At 36.4% G+C, this 27,923-nt stretch overlaps 1 protein-coding gene and 1 long non-coding RNA gene across 6 annotated transcripts in view; one reads left to right on the plus strand and one right to left on the minus strand.

The window, feature by feature from the left end:
- The window catches only part of LOC126764341 (uncharacterized), a 473,995-nt gene that overhangs the window by 334,118 nt on the left and 111,954 nt on the right, over positions 1-27,923 (minus strand). The window lies entirely within an intron of this gene.
- The window catches only part of LOC126764081 (synaptosomal-associated protein 25), a 532,618-nt gene that overhangs the window by 231,503 nt on the left and 273,192 nt on the right, over positions 1-27,923 (plus strand). For all 5 annotated transcript variants that reach the window (XM_050481865.1, XM_050481867.1, XM_050481868.1 and 2 more), the window contains one exon: positions 8,013-8,061. In XM_050481865.1, the coding sequence (XP_050337822.1) occupies positions 8,013-8,061 (49 nt within the window). The remainder of the gene's footprint in view (positions 1-8,012; positions 8,062-27,923) is intronic.

Below are 27,923 nucleotides of genomic sequence, written 5' to 3' on the forward strand. Positions count from 1 at the left end.
AGGACCGTTCCAAAGTAAACAGGACTTTTTGAATTAGCACCCCCTGGTAGCGCCATCTATATGTCGACTGGTGCGTTAGAATCTGCTATTTTTATCGATTGTCCAGTGAAAATTTCATGATATTTCTTTGATTGGAAGTGAAGTTATTGCGTTGTAAGTGTCAGTATGTTTGTGTTATCGGTGAGAAAATGTGCTTCGAACAAAGAGCCAATATTAAATTTTGTTTTAAAATTGGTAAAACTTTTACCGAAACACTTCAATTGATGAAACAAATTTATGGCGATGATTGCCTATCCCGTAGCAGAGTGCACAAGTGATACAACGTCTTTAAAGTGATCGTGAGGACATAAATGACGATCAACATGTGGGCCAATCAAAATCCGTGATCACCGGAAATTCCATCAAAATTGTGCTTGAATTCATCAAAAATCCGCCGAAACCATCATTGAAATTCATGGAAATAGAATTGAACATCTCCAGAACATCGATTTATCGCATTTTGACCGAACATTTGGGCTCACGAAAGGTGTGCGCACGTTTTGTTCCGCACAAATTTACTGACGACCAACAATTACTCAGAATCCAACATTCGATAGACGCTTGTGACCGATTATTTGACCAAAAATCACATTTTAACTATTAACCTCTCCCCGTATTCACGTGATATGACACCGTGCGACTTCTTCCTTTTCGGAAAAATTGATTTGCCTCTCAAAGGAAACCGTTATGCAGACGTAGAGGCCATTCAAAAGGCTTGCACCGGCATACTGGCGGCCATACCGGCCAACGAGCTAAAAAAAACCGTTCGACATGCTTTTGGACCGTGCGAAAAACTGTATTGAAGCAAAAGGAGACTATTTTTATAACGCACTTTGTATAATAAACTGCATTGATCGGTTGGCTAGTCTACTGACTTTCCAACTGAACTGACATTCTTCTGGAAGTCGTAACTTCTTTGGAGCATGGGTATGCAAAATGAATAGTGTCTTTGTAAAATGAACTGGTTTTATCGCAATCTTTTTAAAATCATTTATCTTTTCGTCAATTATACTGAGTTAGGCTTCTGTATCAATTTAAGCTACTTATTTATGTGTTCCTATCGTAAATTGAATTCTTGGTAGATAATACAAGGATTGTTCTGAAAAAAAATAAATATTATTTACTTCAGAAGGCCCTGTCGTTTCGTATCGGCTGCTTTCTATTGTGTAAATTTCCATCGCCTCAGCTTGTCCTTACCTAGGCCAGTTCAAACAATTTTGTCCTGAATATTGTCTAGGGTTCTGGCATTTGGCGTTGCTCATTACTTAATTGTTTTTTATTACAAAAAATTATTATTTCTAAATCGTCTTGAATTGTGAGCTCGCTTTATTTTATTGGAATTATTACGCTCATAATTGCTGTTTGGGTCATAATTATTGAATCTATTATTTAACGTTCTGTCGTCAGTTGGTCGCTATGAATATCTGAAAACGTTTTTTTATGTATTTTTTGTCCTTTATTTTATTATATTTCCTATATTCTGTTCTGATGCAAGTGTTTTTGTATATTCTTCTCGTTAATTCTAAAATTCAATCTAAATCATGTTCGTCATAAATTTTGGCAAGTAATGTTCCTTGTGTCATCTCTTTAAAAGTGTTCACTAGTAAATTGTCCTTACTACATAAGTCAATACTACAAAGTGTCTTCCAAAGTAAACAGCAGCGCCACCTTCCCAATTCCCAAAGGGGGTCTCTCATCCGAAGCTGGTTGTTATTTTTCATTGGTGGCGGTTTTTCACGTGGCGGGTCCCAAACCAAGCGCACAACCCTGCGGAGAGGATGTTTCGCTTTCTCACTTTAGCTCGCCTTCAAGCGAATATTCTTAGGCTACCAAAGATCGTTTCGGGCCACTCCCAAGTGAATGGCGATCAGAGAACTTTCCTCAACTTCTACATATGACTCCATCCTCCAATATTAATCATATAGCCAATTTTGACGACATAGATGAATTCATTGCTACAATATAATGTAATAAAGTGCTGATGATATTAATAATTTTACTAAGAAACCGCTTAAACATGTTAAAACGATGTATGTATATGTAATTTGACACCATTTCTTGCAACTTGAAATTATTTTATGGAAATTGAATAAAACAAAATTATTTTACTCACCAATTATTGGTTTTGATCAAAATTGTGAAATTCAATAACACAAAATTAATTAATTGTGAACTTTCAATTAATCAAATACAAATCAATAAAGTTAGTATGTTTTCCGCATCCTCCCGATAGTTTGCTGTTAATTAAAAAATTTTCTTTTATTTAAAAACGACCGCGAATCGAAATAAAACTGGTGCAGTCAGTCGGATCCTAAGGGAGGAAATAATTAAAGGATTCAATGAAACCAGTCCTTCGAGAATAAATAAAATAAAAAAATTACATAAAGACGCAAAATAGTTCTGCGATTCTCTAGCCAAGGATAAGACCTTGACTGGACCTTCCAGAATATAAATAACTAAAATGTAATAAATTACTTCAAATTGTGCAGTGGCCCTTATTATCAATATTAAACATCACACAATAGAAAAATAAAAAATAATAATATTTTTTTTGCAGTGTTATTATTATTAAAACGAAATAAAGTGACAGTGCAGGGAACACAAAAGTGAACACAACGATAAAAAATAAATAAAGTGACAGCGCAGTGAACTAAACATGGCACAGATATACCTGGTGGAGCAGCTAAATAGTAGGGAACAACAACTTTAGCAGCTTAGAGCTATATACCTTGAACTACAAGGAAGAAGCGCAGATGAAAACAACAGAAGACGGGATCAAATTTAAAAGAATTAATAATAAGGCACATGCCTATATTCACCGGAACAGGGGACATCACAGTGAACTCGTTTTTATGTCATTTCTATTGTAGACACCAGGTACACCTGGCAATTGGGGAAATTAAAAACACGTTAAAATTAAGATACGGACCAGACACCTAAACACACCAAATACATCAGCGGATAGCAAAACTTCGTGCAAACATTGTTAGCGAACTAGCTATATGATGAACTTATTATATATTATGAGGGTAATACAAGTATACCTGACAATCGGGGGCAATTAAAAACACGTTAAAATTAAGATACAGACCAGACACCTAACCACACCAAATACATCAGCGGATGTACTGCGCCAACTACCGTGGGATAAGCCTCCTCAACATTGCGTATAAGGTTCCATCGAGCATATTGTGTGAAAGATTAAAGCCCACCGTCAACAAACTTATTGGACCTTATCAGTGTGGCTTTAGACCTGGCAAATCAACAACCGAACAGATACTCACCATGCGCCAAATCTTGGAAAATACCCATGAAAACAGAATCGACACACACCACCTCTTCGTCTATTTCAAAGCTGCTTTCGACAGCACGAAAAGGAGTTGCCTTTATGCCGGGATATTTGAATTTGATATCCCCGCTAAAATAATACGGCTGTACAAACTGACGTTGAGCAACACCAAAAGTTCCGTCAGGATCGGTAAAGACCAAACGATCATTCGCCTCAAAACTGACGCCTTTAGTTCTGCTTTCTCCAGACTAGACAAGGAAGCAAAGCAAATGGGTCTGGCAGTGAACGAGGGCAAGACGAAATATCTTCTCTCATCAAACAAACAGTCGTCGCACAACAATGCTAGCCTGGAAATCCAATGCAGGATAACTCTTGCCAACAGGTGCTCCTTCGGACTGAGGAGGCAATTGAGACGTAAAGTTTTCTCTCGACGAACAAAAACCAAACTCTATAAATCACTCATTATTCCCGTCCTGCTATATGGTGGAAGGAATGGTACGAGAGGAAGGTTCTGCGAAAGATTTATGGTCCTTTGCGCGCTGGCCAAGGCGAATATCGCAATCGATGGAACGATGAGCTGTACGAGATATACGACGACATTGACATAGTTCAGCGAGGTAAAAGACAGCGGATACGCTGGCTAAGTCATGTTGTCCGAATGGACGAAAACACTCCAGCTCTGAAAGTATTTTACGCAGTATCCGCCGGGGGAAGCAGAGGAAGAGGAAGACCTCCATTCCATTGGAATATCCAATTGTTGCCACGTAACGAAAAAAGAAACGACCGGCACGCTGTTTTTAACTCGGCTATAATCGCTTAAGCGGTGTCTATGCCGGTATAGAAGTAGATATGATGAACATTATCGGCAAGTTTGTGTTTTGGATTTGAGTTGGAAGTGTTTACATATGTATATAACTCGTGCCATCCAAAATTTCTATTTGGGAATAGCAGAGGGTATGCCAATGGATCGAAAGAAAAATCTAATACTGATATATTTTAACTACATCACCAAAAAGGCCTTGGAATCTATCTATCAAGCAGTCAATAAGATTTTCTATTAATTTGGTTTTCAAATCACATAATTTTTCTGGAAGCAGCAAGTTCAGTTGAAGTTTATGCAAGAATTCTCTAGAAAAGCGCGTCTTCAAATCTCCACCGATTGTATCCAACAGGAGAATGTACACTGAGACCGTTTAGTATTCTTCGCAAGTTCTTACACAGAAATTTTCGCGTTTTGTTTGTCGGCCGCACATGCTTCGATTTTCTTCGGCAACTTTTAGTTCTGCTGCCATTTTTTCGTGTCTGAATAAGTATGTATATCGAAAATGTTTCCTTGTCTGCGATTTCGGAACGTTGCACGCAGAGTATTTATCTTATTTGATGCCTTTGCCAGATCGATCGATTCCTTCCTGAATAATCACGCTGAGTGAATAAGTTAAAGATAGAATATCACTTAGGCAAAAATCCCAATTAAAATTTGACATTTGCCATTGGCTGCAATGAGAATCATTGCTTAGATTTTGTTTATAATGTGCAAACCCATCTTATATGGAAACAAATCCGTTCATATATAGCTTTAGAGTATAAAGAGAACTATGTATACTTAGCAATTTGTAATATTAATTTTGGTGCTAGGCATCCCAAAATGAAGTGCCCCAGAAGAAATTCTTGATAAATTTCGTATTTCTAGTGTATTTCTCACATTTTGGTGCATCTAATACAAAAATATTACACATTTCAAGACGAATAATATTAAACACTCTGACTCTGGTCTCAATTTAATATATTGTCCTTACTCAAAGAAATTTATAAATATAACATTACTCTAGGTTTAGGTAAAAACAACACAATATCAATCCAATGTTTGGAGTATTTTCTTTTACGAACTTTGTTTTCCTTCTTCACTCAATTTCCCCCATTTCCCTCCTCTTAATCCCCCACTGACATTAACATGCCTCATACTAATAACATGTTCCCAGAGATTCATTAAGGCACCTTACATACCATCACAAATCATTTGAAATAAAGTCATCCGGATGTTATAGGTTTGTTATATGGGGAATAGGTTAAGTTTTTGACCAATTTTATCAACAGTTTTCAATAAAAACGGCGAGAATAGCCACATGCCAAATTTGGTTGAAATCGGTTGAACGGCTCTCGAGATATGATTTGGCCAATTTTGACACCGGCTACACTAAAGTCCTTAGTAGTTTTTAACAGTACTGTTATAGAGGGAGTGAGCGGCGTTATCTTCCGATTTCATTAATTTTCACACTGTCGGTAGTAGTTGTGAAAGTATTTACTCTAAGGAAATTTTGTTGTTGTGGCTGAAGTGGTTTAAGAGATATGTAAATTAATCAATGAATGGGGCGGGACCACGCCCATTTTTTCAGAATTTTTTACCCACAGGTACCCTCTGCTTCTGCAATCTCCTCTGTTAAATTAGAGTTTTATATCTTATTATGGTGCTTAGTTTGATAGGTTTTCGGTTAATGGTGTGTGGGCATGCCAGTGGTCCGATTACGCCCCTCTACGTACAAGTTTCATTAAGATGTCTCAATGTTTACAGCTTGCACGGACGGACAGACAGACAGTCCGGACAGACGGATTTCAACTCGCTTCGTCATCCTGATCATTTCTATATATACATATATATGTATACATATGTTGCAAAGGTATAAAAAAACTTTTGAGTTATGCGTACTTGAAGTAGAGGGAAAAAGGTCGTATGCTCGTAGCCACACGATTTGTACCCTTAATTTGAAAAGTAAAAAAAATTATTATTCTTGATTAGTATGAATATAGGTATCTCATGACGGGTGCTCATAAACAAAACTAAATTTGTTAATATCTTATTATATAATTCGATAGCAATTATGACAACAAATCATTTCAATCATTTAATAAATTTTTGACATGTAGATATATTATTATCAGTTGTAATCCGATTTTTAAAATTTTTGGTTATAAGTGGTACACCTTTAAGGAGGTATTTGTGTAAAGTTTTATCTCGATTCATTCATTGGGCATTGAGGCGTGGTTGTTATTGGATTTCGCCCATTTTTACACTGTATATTTCACTTTTATCAGTTTTCAACATAAACCTTATATGGAAACAGGCGGGTGTTTAAGACGTTTTTATACATTTTCACACTGTCGGTGTAATTGTCAAAAAGTTTTGTCCTGAGCAAGCGTGGTTGATTTAGTATAAGTTTTTTTGGAAGTATATAAATTCATATTTAGGTGGGGGCTACTCCCACTTTTTAATAATTTTTCAAGTCGCAGATGCCATTACAGTTTACGCGCCACCGTCGACATGATCGCCCAGCAAAGTCAGTAATTCGAGCAACCATGAATTAGTTTCTCACCACGTTTCTTCTAGTGGATAATGCGTATTCACCTTTTGAAACCGCCGTTACATCTTTAATAATTCACAACGCTCTATGGGAAAAGAGAATGATTGTCCGAAATCAGTTTTAAAACAAATTGACAACCTTTAATATTTATTAAAAAAGCTGAATAGTTGGCATATGGCAAAAATTGGTTAAACAAGTTACAACTTATTCAATTAATGTAATCCTTATTGCGCAAGGGACAAAACCTAAAATTAAAGAACACATGGGTTGCCTTTTATATTTATATTATAACTTGATCCCAAAGTTTTGTCGTTTTTGATGGCGTACATACTCAGAGCGTTTTGACATACGCTATTTGTAACTTAAAATACAAGTATGCATAAGCTCTATGGTATAATGAATTCAATCGAGATCGTTGACTACTCTAAGACGAACTTCGTGAAGGTCGTCCAAAAATAGTCGTTGTTCTAGAATTTATTGATGGTGTGCGCAAACTGATATTGCAAGATCGGCATGTCACCTATAGTGAGATTGAGACAACTAAAGGGATTAGTGGTAAAACATACATCCAATATTGCACGAAAATTTGTTTGCAGAATATTTTTTTTAGGTTGGAAACACGTCTATGTCAACGTGAAAAGTGATGAATCATGGATTCATACGTATGAGCCCGAAAGTAAACAGCAGTCGATTGTATGGGTTTTTCAAAACGAGCCGATCCAATAAGAGATGTTCGCGGAAAAACCACTAAAACAACGCAAAACCTTAAACCATTTTTTTGCGAGTTGTTTTTCAGGAAATGTGGAAAACTAAGCGCCGAAGATGGATCACTCTTCAGTTTTTTTCGAGGTTTACTATATCGATTGAAACATCAGACCATAAGACATCTATTTTAACAGTAATCCAGCGTAAAGTCCTGACGAAAAAACAAACTAAGAGGTTAACGGTTTTCGGCACCTGAGGAGGCGGTTGATGCGTTCAGGACGCATGTTTTGGAGATACTTCAATCGAGTGGCAAAAGTGCTTCGGAAATTGGTTCAAACGGACTCAAACTTGTAAAGATCTTAATTACGAATATTTTGGAAAACAATAAATCGATTTTCGATTATTAATATTGGTTTTTATTCTCTAATTCCGAATTATAAAACGTAACCTAAGTATAGGTACATAAAGTAAATTTTATAATTCATTTGTACTTATTATGTATAATTCTTACAATAATAGCCACAAGTTGAAGGCTACTCGCGCTTATAGTTTTTCCCATAGAATTAAGCCAACTTAAATGGTATATTTTGGGAATCTGAAAATTATTAATTTCTTTTAAACAGAGCAAAGAAGCTGGAATTCGTACGTTAGTGGCCTTGGACGACCAGGGAGGTAAGTTAAAATATGTTACTCAAAACCTAAACATGTATATAACACATACATAGATAACATAAAACACTAAAAGTTATTTCAATCCCGTCATTAATTTCTATCTTAAGAGTGCGCCAACAGTGCGCCAACAGTTACGCAGTTTCTAGTGAACTTGTGACATTTTCTCAACTTTTTTTACATCTTTTTATACTCTTGCAACATGTTGCTTCAGAGCTTTGTTCACGGATGTACGTAACACCTAAAACTATTCGAGAGCGATTATATGTTCATATGTGGCAACACCATAAATTTTATTAATTTTTAATTCTCAAAACATTTATGCGTTTTGCTTTATTCTATTGTATATAGTTTTGATATATCAATAATTCTTCTCTTTTGCACATCAACTGTCAAGCAGATAGCATATGCTTACTCTGCACAAAACCACGTTGGTGACCTCAGACGAAAAATGTACCTAATTTTTTAATAATACTTTAATACGTTTAAATTACGAACATGATCAATACGAGCGGCGGATACTAATAGCGACGTGAAACAGCTCAAGCCATTCTTAATTACCACCTAGAGAAAGATGATTTTTCATCAAAAATAATCATGAGTGAAGAGGCCCATTTCCATCTTAGCGGGTACGTAAATAATCAAAATTTACGCTTCTGGGGCACTGGAAATCCACGTGTAACCCACGAAGAGCCATTATCCCGCTCAAAGTCATTTTATGTTGTTCTGTTTTCGCTTAGGGAGTCATCGGACCTTTTTTCTTCGAAGACGTCGCGGGCCAAACGGTTACTGTGAGTGGTGAGCGCTTTAGAGCAATGATCAACGAGTTGATAAATTGGGATTGGAAAACATCTGGTTCCAACAGACGGTGCAATGGCACACACTGCACGTGCCACAAACGATATGCTGAAGGATGCATTTCCCGGGCGCCTAATCTCCTGTTTTGGCGATTTGCACTGGCCAGCAGGATTGCCTGATTTGACCGCTCCAGACTTCTTTTTGTGGGACTTTTTGAAGTCGCGGGTTTATGTCAACTAGCCTCAGACTCTTGCAGCTCTTAAAGACAATATCCGTCAAGAATGTGAGGACCTATCGCCGGAAGTTCTGGCCAAAGTGATGGAAAATGCCATAAAAAGGGTTCAAATGACAATCAACTGTGGCGGCGGCAATTTACATGATATCATATTCTCGACTTGATTAAAAAAAAAATGAAAAAGATCAAATAAAAATAATCCACAAGCAGAATCAAAGTTTTTCATTTTTTTATTTGCAGAAAGCGTTTTATCAGGTGCCTATTAACCCCGATGATATCTGTAAAACCGCCATTACGACGCCGTTTGGCCTTTTTGAATTCAGCCGTATTGTGTTCGGATTAAGAAATGTTACGCAGACATTCCAGTATTATATTAACTAAGTACTTCGAGGCTTGGATTTTACATTTGCGTATTTAGATGATGCTTGCATCGCATCAAAATTTATTGATGAACACAAACTACGTCGGCAATACCATAAATGTTGTAGGTAGTTTTGATATATCAACAAATCTTCCTTTTGCACATCAACTGCCAATTAGGTAGCACGTCCCTACTCCGCACATAATCACTTATACAACCGTCAAAAAAAGTATTCGACACATAGCGACTTCTGCGAATATTGATGCATAAAAATAATGTTATCAACAAAAACAAACAACTTTTGAATGGTTTGGTACAAATATGCTTTCAGCTTCTATTCTGGAAATTATTGTAACTACAAAAACAATATAAATCAGAAAGCTAATGGTATTAATGTTCAAAAAGAGTGAAGCAATCAAAATAAGTATTCGATATTTAACAAGTACTCAATGAAAACGTAAAAAAGTGAAAAATTTATATTTTGCTGTTTTTTCTCCGCGACGAATAACTTCCCGCAAACGTCTTTGCATCGATTTCACCAAGTTTTTTGTTACCTCAGTAACGGTTTTAAGCCATTCCGCTTTCAAGACCTTCTCCATCTGATTTTTGTTGGTAAAGTGACGCTCTCTCAATCGTTACTCCAAATTGCTCCACAAGTGCTTAATCGGGTTGAGATCCGAACTTTTATAACTTTCTGAGCTTAATGTTTCGGATCATTTTCTTGATAGTACTGATAATCTTATTCAATTCTCAATTTTCTAAAATTTTATTTTAAAATATTTATGTAATATATGTGATCCATACTTCCATTAATTGGCACAATGTTTCCCACTCCTGAAGACGCCATACACCCCCAAGCAATTATACCGCCACCGCCATGGTTTACCGCAGAAACCATACATATTTCGTTCTTCCAACTCCTTATTTCGCTTTCTGTATACTATTAATCTGCCGTCACATACAAGGACATTAAATTTCAAAAGTTCGAGTTCGTAGATGGGCGTAATCGGAACACTGTCACGCCCACAAATCGCCATTAACCGAAAACCTATAAACTGCCATAACTAAGCACCTAATTAAGATATGCAACTCTTATTTGACACAGGGATCGCAGTAGCAAGAGGCACCTGTGGGAAAAAATTTACAAAAGGTGGGCGTTGCCCCGTCCCCCAATACGTTTAATGTACATGTCTCCTAAACTAACAAAGCTACAACAACCAAACTCATCACGAATACTATAAGAACTTCTCCCTATGGTGTGAAAATGGACGAAATCGGAAAAACGCGTTCACTCCCCATATAACGGTACTGTTTAAAACTACTAAAAGCGCTATAAATCAATAACTAAATGCGCCAGAACTATAAAACTTGACGCTGAGATGGTATGACGGGCATAATAGATCCCGGGGTAAAAATTTAACGATCGCCTACTTTTTGCTGAAAACCCATATTTCGAAACCCGACTGACGGATATCAACAAAATGTGGTATGTGTTATGTTTTTTATATTTCTATGACTTCCCAGACCCCATATACATACCTAATATAAAGATTTTCGAACTTCTGGGTGACTTTGTACCGCATCAATCAGCCAATATGCGAGCTATCTCAAAGAAAATAAAAGAGCGTGTTTTGCTTATAACAGTATATCTTTGTGCCTAAAATAGAAAAATTTGAGGGAAAACTTGACTTACCCCCCATTTAACTAATATCAGGATTTTCGAACATCCGACTGACTTCACTCTATATCAGTGTTTCCCAAAGTGGGCGATAACGCCCCCTTGTGGGCGCTGCAGCTGTCAAGGGGGGCGGTAAGAGACCCAGAAAGAAAATGGGGGCGTTGTGTAGAGGCCTGGGGGGTTATTTGTTTTTTATGAGCTCTCGACTTTCAACAACAAATTGTGAACACCAACTAATATGAATTAAAAGATTGCTCAAACTCGGTTAGTAGTTCAGACATATGTATATCTGTCCTTTTTTATTGAATATAGAAAAAATTAAAATCATATCAATCGGTCGGTCCGTTTCAAAACGGGGCATCTCAACAGGATAGAATTTATAGAATACTAACTGTCAAACGTATTGCTATTGCCATTGCCAAATCTGTATGTGGGCATTTGCTATCATAATATAATCATTTGCGCAAAGGTGTAGGATAGGTAGGTTCGAGCTGATGTAGCGCATGCTTTGAGCTCTTGAATAATTTATTTTATCACTTGCGAAATGACGTCGGGTAGGTAGCTGATGTAGCGCACGTTTTGAGCTTTTGAACTCCTTAAATCTTTTATGTGTAAAATAAAAAAAAGGATCTTTATCCTTTCTTACAAATGTATTTCTGGGGAAAATAAGATAATAAGAAAAGGAGAAAGATCCTTTTTTACAAATGTATTTCTGGAAAAAATAAGATAATACGAAAAGGAGAAAGATCCTTTTTTTGCAAATGTATTTCTGGGGAAAATAAGATAATACGAAAGGGGGAAAGATCCTTTTTTTACAAATATATTTCTAAGAAAAATAAGAATTCATATTTTTGGACTACTATATAATAATTGTGCTTAAGCATTCCTATATAAACAATGTAATATTTATTTTATATTCATTTGTGGTTTTGCGCGCAATAGATGAGCATTACGCCTCCTTTACACTACTCGCGAAGTTAAACGTATTTCTCAAAGCAAAACAATGTCGGAAGTAAAAAAGAGGAGACGGTAATACTGTGCGGAATACATTCAATTCGGATTCATTGAAAATCGCACAAACCCATCCTCGCCTTTGTGTCTTCTATGTCTAAAAACATTTTCGAATGAATGAAGCCTTCAAGACTGCAAGATCATTTGAATAAAATGCATCCAGATAAGAGAGACAAGAATGTAGCATATTTTCAAGACTTAGAGAAGAAGCATAATACTCAGCCAAGTGTAGCAAAACTATTTTCGGCGGCTGTTTAGCAAGATGACGACGGACTTCAAGCTTCGTACAATATCTCTTTGTTAATTGCTCATAAAGGCAAACCACATAACATTGGAGAAGAGTTAATATTGCCAGCAATAAATGAAGTAATAACTACCGTGCTTCATAAACCGGCCGCAGATATTAAAAATTCCTTTGAGTAATAATTCTGTGCAAAGACGAATTGATGAAATGGCTGAAAACATTGAAGAATCATTGTGCGATCACCTGAGGACAAGTCAATTCTCAATTCAGGTCGATGAGTCCACTTTACCAACTAATGAAGCATTGTTGCTGTCTTACGTGAGGTTTATTAAAGATGAGAAAATATGTGAAGAACTATTATTTGCTAGAAATTTAAAAACCGATGCAAAAGGCGAAACCATATTCAATATGTTGGAAAAGTTTTGCGATGAGAAAGAGATTCCTTTGAAAAAAATTATTTCAATAGCTACGGATGGCGCTCCGGCTAAGATAGGGTGCCATAAAGGCTTAATAGCTCACTTAAAAAATAAAATTCCAGATGTCCTTGGTGTACATTGCGTTATTCATAGACAACATTTAGTTGCTAGAAACTTAAGTGAAAAACTATTTCAATCACTGCAATATGTCATCAAAGCAGTCAATAAATCAAAAATCCGCAACAGCTCTTTGAATGATAGATTATTTCATCAGCTTTGTGTTACTAATGACGCGGAAACTAAAGATACAGAATTTCAAGACAAGGTCATAACATCAAAGAATGATATAGCTTACATGACAGACCTGTATAAATTGTTCAACGACATGAATCTCCAACTGCAAGGCGATAAACTAAATTTAATTAAAACAAATAACGTCGTTGCTGCTTTCGCAGCCAAACTGCTTCTACACAAAATGAATCTGGGCGTGAGTTTCACAATTTTCCGAATTTATCAGTATCATGCAGTAACGACGAATTGTTTGCCTAGTGCCCACATTTGGAAAACCTCCACATTGACTTCACCGAACGATTCCAGGACATTTTGAACTTGGGAATACCAGACTGGGTGTTGGATCCGTTTTCAAATGTCAAGACAGCAATGTCACCTCAGCTGGAAGAAGAACTTATAGAATTGACAACAAACGAGGAAATAAAAATCAAGTTCAAAAATGGTTACCAAGAATTTTGGCTACAAAAACCGATCTCGCAATTGTACCCTGCATTGTGGTCAATCGTTCAACGATTCTTGATAGAATTCCCATCGTCATATTTGTGTGAACGTGGATTTAGTGCTGTGACAACACTGCTTACTAAAATAGAAATCGTTTGCTTGTTACCAAACGTGGCGACTTGCGACTGTTCTTGAGTAAATTGGAACCTGATAATAACTTATTAAACAGCATCAGATTCATCCTTCACATTAGTTTTTATATATGGATCGATTATTTTAGTTTTATTTTTAATAAAAGATTCTCTGTTTTAAAAAACTATAAAGTTGTGTTTCAATAATCATTCTTATTGGCAGGTGGAGCCCGTAAGAGTTAACTTGAGACCTAAGCGCCGTTGTATGTTACCTATTGCGCTCAGGTTTCAAGTTGCTGGTTATAGTAAAAGTTTCGTTTAGAGTTCTCCGTTAATATACATATATAGGTCACAATAATCAATTTGAAGTTATGGTGGTTTTTAAATAGGTGTAAAAATGGGGGCGCTAAATAAATATTTGTTCTCAAAGGGGGCGGTAGACAAAATAAGTTTGGGAACCACTGCTCTATATGTTTAGTGTTTTAGTATGTGACACGTTAATAGTATGTGGTTTTAGGAAAAATAGATAAAATCGAGTTTGTCAGTATAGGAGTTTTATATAGTATATGTATATGTACATATATACTGGGAGGATGGAGTCATGTGTAGAAGTTCACGCAAGTGAGGAAAGTTCTTTGATCTCCATTTACATGACCAGAAACTATTTTTTTTACATATGGCTCAAGCAGCTCATAACTTCCGGTCTTCGACCAAATATCTGGGTAGCCTAAGAAAATCCGTTTGTAGGCAAGCTAAAGTGAGAAGGTGAAACATCCCCTGCATAGGGTTGTGCGCTGGGTTTGGGACCCGCCACGTAAAAAGCCTACCCCAATGAAAAACGACAAACAGCCTCGGATGAGAAACCCCTCTTTTGATGACGACCATGGCAAACGAAATAAGGACAACGATAAAAAAATCAACAACCGACCAGATATTCACCATGCGCCAAATCTTGGAAAAGACCCGTGAAAGGAGAATCGACACACACCACCTCTTCGTCGATTTCAAAGCTGCGTTCGACAGCACGAAAAGAACTGCCTCTATGCCGCGATGTCTGAATTTGGTATCCCCGCAAAACTAATACGGCTGTGTAAACTGACGTTGAGCAACACGAAGAGCTCCGTCAGAATCGGGAAGGACCTCTCCGAGCCGTTCGATACCAAACGAGGTTTCAGACAAGGCGATTCCCTATCGTGTGACTTTTTCAACCTGCTTCTGGAGAAAATAGTTCGAGCTGCAGAACTTAGTAGAGAAGGTACCATCTTTTATAAGAGTGTACAGCTGCTGGCGTATGCTGATGATATTGATATCATCAGCCTTAACACCCGCGCCATTAGTTCTGCTTTCTCCAGACTAGACAAGGAAGCAAAACAAATGGGTCTGGCAGTGAACGAGGGCAAGACGAAATATCTCCTGTCATCAAACAAACAGTCGTCGCACTCGCGACTTGGCACTCACGTCACTGTTGACAGGCATAACTTTGAAGTTGTAGATAATTTCGTCTATTTAGGAACCAGTATTAACACCACCAACAATGTCAGGCTGGAAATCCAACGCAGGATAACTCTTGCCAACAGGTGCTACTTCGGACTAAGTAGGCAATTGAAAAGTAAAGTCCTCTCTCGACGAACAAAATCCAAACTCTATAAGTCGCTCATAATTCCCGTCCTGCTATATGGTGCAGAGGCTTGGACGATGTCAACAACTGATGAGTCGACGTTGCGAGTTTTCTAGAGAAAAGTTCTGCGAAAGATTTATGGTCCTTTGCGCGTTGGCCACGGCGAATATCGCATCCGATGGAACAATGAGCTGTACGAGATATATGACGACATCGACATAGTTCAGCGAATTTAAAGACAGCGGCTACGCTGGCTAGGTCATGTTGTCCGGATGGATGAAAGTATTCGACGCAGTACCCGCCGGGGGAAGCAGAGGAAGAGGAAGACCTCCACTCCGTTGGAAGGACCAAGTGGAGAAGGACCTGGCTACGCTTGGAATATCCAATTGGCGCCACGTAGCGAAAAGGAGAAACGACTGGCGCGCTGTTGTTAACTCGGCTATAATCGTGTAAGCGGTGTCTACGCCAATTAAGAAGAAGAAAAAGAAGAATGAAAAAGATAAAACAGCCTCGGATGAGAGACCCCCCTTTTCATGGCCAACGAAATAAGGACTACGATTTAGGGGCACCCACCTGGAATGTCCGGTCCCTTAATTGGAAAGGTGCCGCTGCCCATCTGGTTGATGTCCTCGTTAGAGGGAAGGCTGACATCACCGCCGTCCAAGAAATGCCATGGTCGGGACAAGGACTGAGACGAGTAGGTCCATGTGGCATTTACCACAGCGGCCATATAAAGGAGCGCAAATTTGGTGTGTGATTCGTGGTGGAAGAGAGACTCCGTCGCCGAGTACTGTCATTCACCCCGGTGGATGAACGTCAAGCCACAATCCGCATCAAAGCGAAGTTCTTCAAAATATCACTGATTTGCGCCCACCCCCGACGGAAAAGAGAACGATGCAACGAAAGATGCCTTCTATGAGCGCTTAGAGCGCACCTATGACAGCTGCCCCGCCACGATATCAAAATCGTGCTTGGCGACTTTAACGCCAGGGTGGGCAAAGAAGGTATCTGTGGCATTACGGTCGGTAAATTCAGCCTCCACGGGGAAACATCACCAAATGGATCGATGCTGATTGACTTCACCGGGGCCCGAAATATGGTTATCTGTAGTACTAGATTCCAGCATAAGAAAATTCATTAAGCCACCTTGCTGTCTCCTGATCGAAAAACCACCAACCAGATCGATCCTGTTGTGATAGACGGAAGACACGTCTTCAGTGTTTTAGATGTGCATGCGCTCCAAGGTCTTAACATCGACTCGGACCATTATCTTGTTGCAGCCCAGATTCGCACCCGCCTCTGTGCAGCAAAAAACGTACTTCAAAAAACACAAAGAAGTTTCGACGTCGAGAAGCTGCAATCACAACAATTAGCCGAACGATTTTGTACTCGACTTGCATTCCTGTTCTCTGAGAGCACAGCTGCAACCGAAACCATTGGTTTTCGGAAAATGCAAAAGAACAGCTGGTACGACGAGGAGTGCCGTGTCGCAGCGGAGAGAAAACAAACTGAACCAATCACTTTATCTTTTTTCATCCACCTCTGATTTTTAATTACGATTTTTATATCATTCTATTCAATCCAGATATCCACACGATGGCGATCGAATATAATAATTGTAATACATTACAATTTGAAAATTATCATATGTACACCCATCCAAACAAAAAGCGCAGGAAATGTTTTTTTACAAATTAAACGGTATTGGGTATTGCCTGGATTCCCATACAGCAAACATACGGCTATGCAGGGACACTTTTTAGATATTTTGATTTACATTTCATTAACCTGAAAGCATTCGCTTATGTGATTAGCCCTTGTAAATCGTGTCTTCTATTAAATAAAACTAAATCATGCCTAAACAAACGCAAATTAACTTTGCGGTAGCGCGGAGAGGGTTTTTAAAAATAAACTACTATCTCCCTCTTGACTACAATCGAAAGTGTTCTTTATTTCATGATGCACTTATTTGCAGGTTATAATATTGTTTACTTAATACTAACTGCGCAGTTCAGACCTTATTGGAAAGAACTCGAATTTCTTAATATATGTTTATAAATTGAAGCTGACTCAGCTTTGTTTATTTCTTTTTAATTCAATTAAGGCTTTACGGATTTCTTATTACAGTTTTTGTTTATATTACCAGTTATGCTATTGAGCTAAGGGCAATGTTAACTCCCCCTCTCTTTAAGAGAATCTCTAGAATTCTGTCATTAGATGGGTCAAGTTATCAATTTCAAAAGTAAGTTTATTTAACATTTCTTCTTGCATTCTTGATTTTCCATTTTCCTTCCAATTTACAATTAATTTGAACAGTTTAAGAACTACGTATACTGCTATAATTATAATTGTGATAGTTATGAAAATCCAATGTGGAGGGTGTGATTTTATGTAATTTTTTACGGAATTAATAAAATTTATATTTTCAAATTTTAAATCATAATCCTCAGATATATTTAATAATTTCAAAATTATTCAAATCTCTAGTTTTAACATATTCCCAAATTTTTGAGTCTGTATTTTCATAAGATATGTTATCAATATTTGTTTGATTTTTAAATGTAACAAGGTAAACTCCTTTTACCGATTGACCATCAATAGTATGGTTTCCTCAAACTAATATAGCACCTTATTTAATTTAATCTATTTCTTTATTTCTTTCTCGAATCTTTTTTCATTTGGCTTTTTTACCAGCTAAAATTTCTGATAAACAAGTATTTGTATTTTCAATTCTACAATAAAAGTTTACCAATTCTTTTTTACAATTTTTTACATATACTTTAATGTATTTTCATTACATTTTGCGATTTCTTTTTCTAGTATTATCTTACCATCTATTTGAGCAATTGCTCTTATTTCATAAAATTTACAATCCAAGATAATTTTCGGGTATTTAATATAAATAACAATTAAATCCTTATTTTGTAAAATTTGAAATGTGGAAATATCCATTATGTCAGTCATTGTCAGTATTTCATTCTCATTTTTTGTTATATTTTCAATTTCGTTCAAATGCAAAATTGCCGGATTTAAAATTCCTATTTTCCCCATTATTGTTGTACTCGTATTAACTGAGTTTTGCAATTCCACCATTAAAAATTTATTCCTTCCTTTTTTCATTAGTTCAACATCTGCCTTCTCGTGTATACATACTTTCTACCGTTTCTGTAAATTGAGTAATGATTTTATAAAGTTTTGAGTTTGTCGTCAATTGTTTATTATCGTTTTCAATTAGTTCGTTCATTTAATTATTTATTAACACTAGATCGTTATGTTCTGGTGTACCTGCTAACTATTTCCATAATGTTCCTAAATCGTTTATTCCCCTATTGTGTCTGGTATCTGTTTTTGTAATTGTCTTAACAAAGTTAAGTCTATAAGTTCCATTTCTGGAACCTTTCCAAATTTTTCATATCAAATAAATAATTTTTGTCAACTTCTTCTAAGCTATTGTACCTCATTTTACCATAATAATAACTATACCCTGAACAGGGTATATTAAGTTTGTCACGAAGTTTGTAACACCCAGAAGGAATCGTCGGAGACCCTATAAAGTATCTATATATTATTCTAAGACAAGGCGCTTATTTCCAGAGATCTACAAAACGTACAGAGACAAATAATACATCAAATTAAAGTGTGCGATCTGAAACTTTGCACAAATTTTACAGATTTTAAATTCATTGAACCACTTTTGATATATTTGCGTTTAAAGTTCTTCAATTTTTACATTAAGCTAATATAAGCAGCGCTTCTACAGAAAAGAGCATATATGTAAGAGAATGAATAATTAAAAATGTTTCTGTCATTTGCTTTCGTTACACACATACCCACATACGCGAAGGCGCAAGTGCGAAATCTAACAACAACAATGTTGTCTGCTCGGTAGCAAAATGACAATAAGCATAGATAACTTGATACGAGACACTTTGGTTCGAGAGAGAGCTGTCAAAACTCGCATTTTTTATAACATTTGCCAATGATGCCACTGCTGAAAAATATTAACTTGGGTATCTAATAAATTATACAAAACACTAAATTAAACACTTTGAAAATGCATACATACATATATATGTTAATGCTAAAATGCAAAATCATTAATTAATTTACATAAACATTTATTTTGCCAAAATATGTTCGCACAGTTTCATTTCACACTAATTTCGTCAAGTAATTATAGCGCTGCTTTTCTGGCATCCCGCCTTTTTCACTAACTGCTGGTTGACGGCACCCTGATTGTGTTTTGTTGCCAGCTCAGAAAACAGATCAGCTGCAAGCGAGAGAGCAAGAAAAGAGATTTTAATCAAGTTATCTATGACAATAAGAGAATGACGAATATTACAAATTACAAATGTTGAGTGCATTCTATCAGGATATATTTATTATATATATATCTTAGAAAGGTATTTCTACTTGAATGTACCGTATAAATTATGTACAGACACCTTCATAGTCCTAAATCAGGAATAAAACGCGCGCTGCTCTAACGTAAATTTCTCGTTTCTGCGAAGGCCAGTTGCGTGGAATTTGAGTGGTGGGGAAACAGGGCGCTCTCTGAATTGCTTTATACTTCAGGCACGTTGGAGAATGCCGTGAAACGAATATAAGCTGTATAGTTTCAGTTTCCGTCAGGAATAATGGGATGCCCAACTTATTTCAGTGTGAGAGCGCCTCAAAATAAACGTTTTTTATAACATTTTCCATTATGGCCAGATCGTACAAAATAGCAATTTTTGGGCATTTATTAACCCAACACCCAACATTTAGTACGTATAAAAATTACTAAATAGTGGTTATTTATTATATGGAGAAACTATTTAAAACTTTTTAAAGAATATTAGAACAACTGACTTTTGTCCTTTCAATATCCAATAAAAGGATTTAAGCTTGTTAGCTCTCAATCATTAAATGTTTTTAATCATTTTCCATTGAAAATAAAACTATGATGCTTCAAATTACAAAACGTTTCATAAAATATCTTTAAATTTCACAAATTTATTTAATATTCATTGTTTTACATTTTTTATAAGAGGTCTTGAACGATGCAACAAATCCCTCCGTTTATATATTTTTTTGGTAAGATTTCAATCTGGCCATCGCTCGTTTCCAATTGCTAAACGGCAAAACCTCCCCAATCCAGTCAACTGTCAAAGTTTAGGTGGTTTTGACGTTTAGCAGTTGTTCTCTCACTTCCAGTGACAGAGGAGTTGGGCATCCCATTATTCCTGGTTTCTGTCGTTGACTCGAAGAAGCCAGATATATTGCTGCAGTCACTCCAGTCAGTTTGGATAAACAGCATAAATTAAAAAGCGACAGTAGCTACTGGGCTTTCAGTCGTCCTTTTAGTTCTAAAATGTTAACTTTTAGCTCGGTAATATCGGAAAACAAAAATTTTAATTACATTAGATATATACTGTTATACTATACTGTTCTAAAGGGGATGCCTAAATAAGCTAAATTTGATTAAGAATATTATTGCGTTTTAAGAAGTTATATACATACGTGCATAATGTTGACATGGCTAGGTGTAGATAACGCTCTTGTTAAGTTAATGTTGCCGGTGCGGTCGGACTCCGTGATGTTCGGACATTGGGCAATCATGTGTTGTACTGTGTTGCTCCCACCACACAGAGGACAGCAGAATGGATTACCTCTAGGTAAAAGATGAGAATGAGTAAATATTGTATACCCCAGCCTAAGACGAATGTATGGCTTCAGAACATTTGCTGGCAAACTTGCTGGATAAGAAGGTGTAACTCTCTTTGGGTTTAATTTGCAGTAGTGATGCCCTTGGATTGCCCAATCAGTTAAATCGAGTTTAAGTCTTTCGTTTTTTATTGCGTTGTGCAGATCGGATTTGGTCAGACGGTTAAGAGTTAGTGCAGGAGACTTTATCACATTTTTGGCAGCGGTGTCAGCTCGTTCGTTTCCTAAGATTCCGACATGACTAGGCATGTGCATTACATATCGATACTCGTAGTTAGTTATTTATTGCAATACTAATAGAAGTCAATCAAGGAGAACGAGTCGCCAAAGACTTGATCAGCGATTATAAAGGATTTTGCCGAAATATAACCATGGATAGATTTTTCCCAACTTTACTCTTGGCGAAGACTCTGTTGCATTGGAAACTTACTATTGTCGGTACATTGGAAAAAGCTAAAACGTTTATACCTCAAGAAATGAAACCGTCAAGGTCTAGAGAAGTACTGTCAACTCTTTTTGGATTTCATGAAAAAGCTACTATCTTCTAGTACGTTCCAAAGAAAAACAAAGCTGTAATACTTCTTAGTACGAAGCACTATGATTTTGAAAATTCTGATGCAGCTCACAAAAAACAAGAAATGATTTTTTTTTATAATGACACCATGGATCAAATGTGTTCGAGATACCCCACCCAACGGCGAACGTGCAGATGGCCGCTGGCTTTCTTTTTCAATATCCTCGACATTGCAGGTGTAGCTGCTTATGTCATCTACTATGAGAATAACAGCATGATTCGCAAGAAAACAAACAGACGAAGGCTTTTCCTTCGACATTTGTCAGAAGAATTAGCAATGCCTATGATCGAAGAGCGAGCCCCGAATCAGCAAATAATGTGAACCCACTCTACCAAAGTCGCAGTCGAAAGTTTCTTTGAAAGGCCAATAGTAGAGGTGGTACCCAGAAATGACCAACGTCGAGACGCCACTGGGAGAAGAGCTGTTGTTGGATCTTGTTACATTTGTAACGAGCAGCCTATTCGCAAACGCCGAAAGACACGGAAATCCTGCGTTGAGTGCGATAAGCCCGTATGCGACCAGCATTCGGTGAACATTTCTAAATGTTTACATTGCAATGAGTGATTTTTAATTTTTCTTAATTTTTTAATTAATTCTTAAAATTTAGTTATTCAAATTTACTTGTTCAAATTGTTACTTATATTTCACTGTGCAAAAAGTAAAAAATTTATTTCTTTTTTTGTAACTTCATGTCGCAAAATAAAATTATTATTATTATTATATACAGTATATTTTATCAATAAATAATTAAAAATGAACATAAATTGTTATAGTTATCATATAGATACTTATTTACTCCATTTAGATATAAAATAAAATTATAATCATAATGTAAGTATTACACGAACTGCGCCGAACTTCTGTCGGGGTACCCGGGTGGCTGAGAAGTGTTTTTGCTTTTATTTTCAAATGTAACATTTCTGAAGTAATCGGTTAAACCATGGTGATCTAAAAGGATTTTGGATATATTACCAGTTATGCTATTGAGCTAAGGGCAATGTTAACTCGCAGATTGTCACTGATATTATTATTTATATCAATTCGCAAAATAGCAGGACAGCATTTTAACAAAAGATCAGTGCGACGTTGTTTGAAAAAATACCGTAAAACTGACGAACTAGAGGGGAAGAAAGTAAAGCACTAGTTTAAGGGAAGTCCGTGCTACCTTAAAAACAAGTTAACAATAACTTTAATAAAGCAGCTGAGATTAAAGTAGGGTTGGACGAATCATTAAGTAATGATGTTTTAATTCGAATAGTTCAAAATCAGCTTAACGAGGTGGGAATGTTAAGAAGAAAAGCCACTGGTGACCATAAAAATTAAAGAAAAGCCGTTAATTTGGGCTAAAAAGAAACTTAACTGGACGCAGACCAAGTGGAAATCTGTAATGTTTCTAACGAGTTGAAGTTTAACCATTATTTGACCTAATGGTTATCATGCAGTTCGTTGCAGACCTGGTGAACGATTGCAGAAAATTGCTTTCTTTCTACTATGAAACATTCTTCCTATATAATTGTATGCGAATGCATTTTCAAGTACAAATCGGAATCAATTTTAAGATTAGAGGGCTCAGCATTTTAAAAATATTATAATGGAGGGAGTGATATCTAGCCTGATGCTTCTAACCGAAAATTATTCAAGCCCTATTTCTAAGGTAATTCTACACCTTGATATCACACTTGGTAAGTTAGGCATGATGGTTTTTAACTTGCGTAATTTTTATACTCTTGTAACCAGTTTCTAGAGTATCACCTAAAACTAAACGGGCTATATATGTACGTATAAATGATCAGGATAACGAGGATCCGGTTGACTTGGGTATCTAATAAATTATACAAAACACTAAATTAAACACTTTGAAAATGCATACATACATATATATGTTAATGCTAAAATGCAAAATCATTAATTAATTTACATAAACATTTATTTTGCCAAAATATGTTCGCACAGTTTCATTTCACACTAATTTCGTCAAGTAATTATAGCGCTGCTTTTCTGGCATCCCGCCTTTTTCACTAACTGCTGGTTGACGGCACCCTGATTGTGTTTTGTTGCCAGCTCAGAAAACAGATCAGCTGCAAGCGAGAGAGCAAGAAAAGAGATTTTAATCAAGTTATCTATGACAATAAGAGAATGACGAATATTACAAATTACAAATGTTGAGTGCATTCTATCAGGATATATTTATTATATATATATCTTAGAAAGGTATTTCTACTTGAATGTACCGTATAAATTATGTACAGACACCTTCATAGTCCTAAATCAGGAATAAAACGCGCGCTGCTCTAACGTAAATTTCTCGTTTCTGCGAAGGCCAGTTGCGTGGAATTTGAGTGGTGGGGAAACAGGGCGCTCTCTGAATTGCTTTATACTTCAGGCACGTTGGAGAATGCCGTGAAACGAATATAAGCTGTATAGTTTCAGTTTCCGTCAGGAATAATGGGATGCCCAACTTATTTCAGTGTGAGAGCGCCTCAAAATAAACGTTTTTTATAACATTTTCCATTATGGCCAGATCGTACAAAATAGCAATTTTTGGGCATTTATTAACCCAACACCCAACATTTAGTACGTATAAAAATTACTAAATAGTGGTTATTTATTATATGGAGAAACTATTTAAAACTTTTTAAAGAATATTAGAACAACTGACTTTTGTCCTTTCAATATCCAATAAAAGGATTTAAGCTTGTTAGCTCTCAATCATTAAATGTTTTTAATCATTTTCCATTGAAAATAAAACTATGATGCTTCAAATTACAAAACGTTTCATAAAATATCTTTAAATTTCACAAATTTATTTAATATTCATTGTTTTACATTTTTTATAAGAGGTCTTGAACGATGCAACAAATCCCTCCGTTTATATATTTTTTTGGTAAGATTTCAATCTGGCCATCGCTCGTTTCCAATTGCTAAACGGCAAAACCTCCCCAATCCAGTCAACTGTCAAAGTTTAGGTGGTTTTGACGTTTAGCAGTTGTTCTCTCACTTCCAGTGACAGAGGAGTTGGGCATCCCATTATTCCTGGTTTCTGTCGTTGACTCGAAGAAGCCAGATATATTGCTGCAGTCACTCCAGTCAGTTTGGATAAACAGCATAAATTAAAAAGCGACAGTAGCTACTGGGCTTTCAGTCGTCCTTTTAGTTCTAAAATGTTAACTTTTAGCTCGGTAATATCGGAAAACAAAAATTTTAATTACATTAGATATATACTGTTATACTATACTGTTCTAAAGGGGATGCCTAAATAAGCTAAATTTGATTAAGAATATTATTGCGTTTTAAGAAGTTATATATGTACGTGCATAATGTTGACATGGCTAGGTGTAGATAACGCTCTTGTTAAGTTAATGTTGCCGGTGCGGTCGGACTCCGTGATGTTCGGACATTGGGCAATCATGTGTTGTACTGTGTTGCTCCCACCACACAGAGGACAGCAGAATGGATTACCTCTAGGTAAAAGATGAGAATGAGTAAATATTGTATACCCCAGCCTAAGACGAATGTATGGCTTCAGAACATTTGCTGGCAAACTTGCTGGATAAGAAGGTGTAACTCTCTTTGGGTTTAATTTGCAGTAGTGATGCCCTTGGATTGCCCAATCAGTTAAATCGAGTTTAAGTCTTTCGTTTTTTATTGCGTTGTGCAGATCGGATTTGGTCAGACGGTTAAGAGTTAGTGCAGGAGACTTTATCACATTTTTGGCAGCGGTGTCAGCTCGTTCGTTTCCTAAGATTCCGACATGACTAGGCATGTGCATTACATATCGATACTCGTAGTTAGTTATTTATTGCAATACTAATAGAAGTCAATCAAGGAGAACGAGTCGCCAAAGACTTGATCAGCGATTATAAAGGATTTTGCCGAAATATAACCATGGATAGATTTTTCCCAACTTTACTCTTGGCGAAGACTCTGTTGCATTGGAAACTTACTATTGTCGGTACATTGGAAAAAGCTAAAACGTTTATACCTCAAGAAATGAAACCGTCAAGGTCTAGAGAAGTACTGTCAACTCTTTTTGGATTTCATGAAAAAGCTACTATCTTCTAGTACGTTCCAAAGAAAAACAAAGCTGTAATACTTCTTAGTACGAAGCACTATGATTTTGAAAATTCTGATGCAGCTCACAAAAAACAAGAAATGATTTTTTTTTATAATGACACCATGGATCAAATGTGTTCGAGATACCCCACCCAACGGCGAACGTGCAGATGGCCGCTGGCTTTCTTTTTCAATATCCTCGACATTGCAGGTGTAGCTGCTTATGTCATCTACTATGAGAATAACAGCATGATTCGCAAGAAAACAAACAGACGAAGGCTTTTCCTTCGACATTTGTCAGAAGAATTAGCAATGCCTATGATCGAAGAGCGAGCCCCGAATCAGCAAATAATGTGAACCCACTCTACCAAAGTCGCAGTCGAAAGTTTCTTTGAAAGGCCAATAGTAGAGGTGGTACCCAGAAATGACCAACGTCGAGACGCCACTGGGAGAAGAGCTGTTGTTGGATCTTGTTACATTTGTAACGAGCAGCCTATTCGCAAACGCCGAAAGACACGGAAATCCTGCGTTGAGTGCGATAAGCCCGTATGCGACCAGCATTCGGTGAACATTTCTAAATGTTTACATTGCAATGAGTGATTTTTAATTTTTCTTAATTTTTTAATTAATTCTTAAAATTTAGTTATTCAAATTTACTTGTTCAAATTGTTACTTATATTTCACTGTGCAAAAAGTAAAAAATTTATTTCTTTTTTTTCTAACTTCATGTCGCAAAATAAAATTATTATTATTATTATATACAGTATATTTTATCAATAAATAATTAAAAATGAACATAAATTGTTATAGTTATCATATAGATACTTATTTACTCCATTTAGATATAAAATAAAATTATAATCATAATGTAAGTATTACACGAACTGCGCCGAACTTCTGTCGGGGTACCCGGGTGGCTGAGAAGTGTTTTTGCTTTTATTTTCAAATGTAACATTTCTGAAGTAATCGGTTAAACCATGGTGATCTAAAAGGATTTTGGATATATTACCAGTTATGCTATTGAGCTAAGGGCAATGTTAACTCGCAGATTGTCACTGATATTATTATTTATATCAATTCGCAAAATAGCAGGACAGCATTTTAACAAAAGATCAGTGCGACGTTGTTTGAAAAAATACCGTAAAACTGACGAACTAGAGGGGAAGAAAGTAAAGCACTAGTTTAAGGGAAGTCCGTGCTACCTTAAAAACAAGTTAACAATAACTTTAATAAAGCAGCTGAGATTAAAGTAGGGTTGGACGAATCATTAAGTAATGATGTTTTAATTCGAATAGTTCAAAATCAGCTTAACGAGGTGGGAATGTTAAGAAGAAAAGCCACTGGTGACCATAAAAATGAAAGAAAAGCCGTTAATTTGGGCTAAAAAGAAACTTAACTGGACGCAGACCAAGTGGAAATCTGTAATGTTTCTAACGAGTTGAAGTTTAACCATTATTTGACCTAATGGTTATCATGCCGTTCGTTGCAGACCTGGTGAACGATTGCAGAAAATTGCTTTCTTTCTACTATGAAACATTCTTCCTATATAATTGTATGCGAATGCATTTTCAAGTACAAATCGGAATCAATTTTAAGATTAGAGGGCTCAGCATTTTAAAAATATTATAATGGAGGGAGTGATATCTAGCCTGATGCTTCTAACCGAAAATTATTCAAGCCCTATTTCTAAGGTAATTCTACACCTTGATATCACACTTGGTAAGTTAGGCATGATGGTTTTTAACTTGCGTAATTTTTATACTCTTGTAACCAGTTTCTAGAGTATCACCTAAAACTAAACGGGCTATATATGTACGTATAAATGATCAGGATAACGAGGATCCGGTTGACTGTCTGTCTGTTCGTGAAAACTGTAACTTGCGTAAAAATTGAGATATCTCGATATAACTTCGTATGAGGGGTCCTTTAGTATAAAAAAATGTCAAGTTAGTAGATGGGCGTAATCGAGCCACTGCCACGCCCACAAATAGCCATTCGCCGAAAACATATAAAGCGCCATAACGAAGCACTAAATTAAGATATAAAGCTATAGTTTGGGATAGAGGAGCGCAGTAGCAAGGGGCACCTGTGGGAAAAATTTTTGGAAAAAGTGAGCGTGGCCCCGCCATCTAAAAAGTTTAATGCACATATCTCCTAAACCACTTAAGGTACAATAGCCAAAATTGCTGAGTACATATTTTATTAGAACTTCTACCGCCAGTGTGAAAATTAATAAAATCGGAGGATGTCTCCGATCGCTCCCTATATAACGGTACTGTTAAAAACTACTAAAAGCACTATAGGTAG

The sequence above is a fragment of the Bactrocera neohumeralis genome, unplaced genomic scaffold (genome assembly GCF_024586455.1).
Source record: "Bactrocera neohumeralis isolate Rockhampton unplaced genomic scaffold, APGP_CSIRO_Bneo_wtdbg2-racon-allhic-juicebox.fasta_v2 cluster09, whole genome shotgun sequence".
NCBI lineage: Eukaryota > Metazoa > Arthropoda > Insecta > Diptera > Tephritidae > Bactrocera > Bactrocera neohumeralis.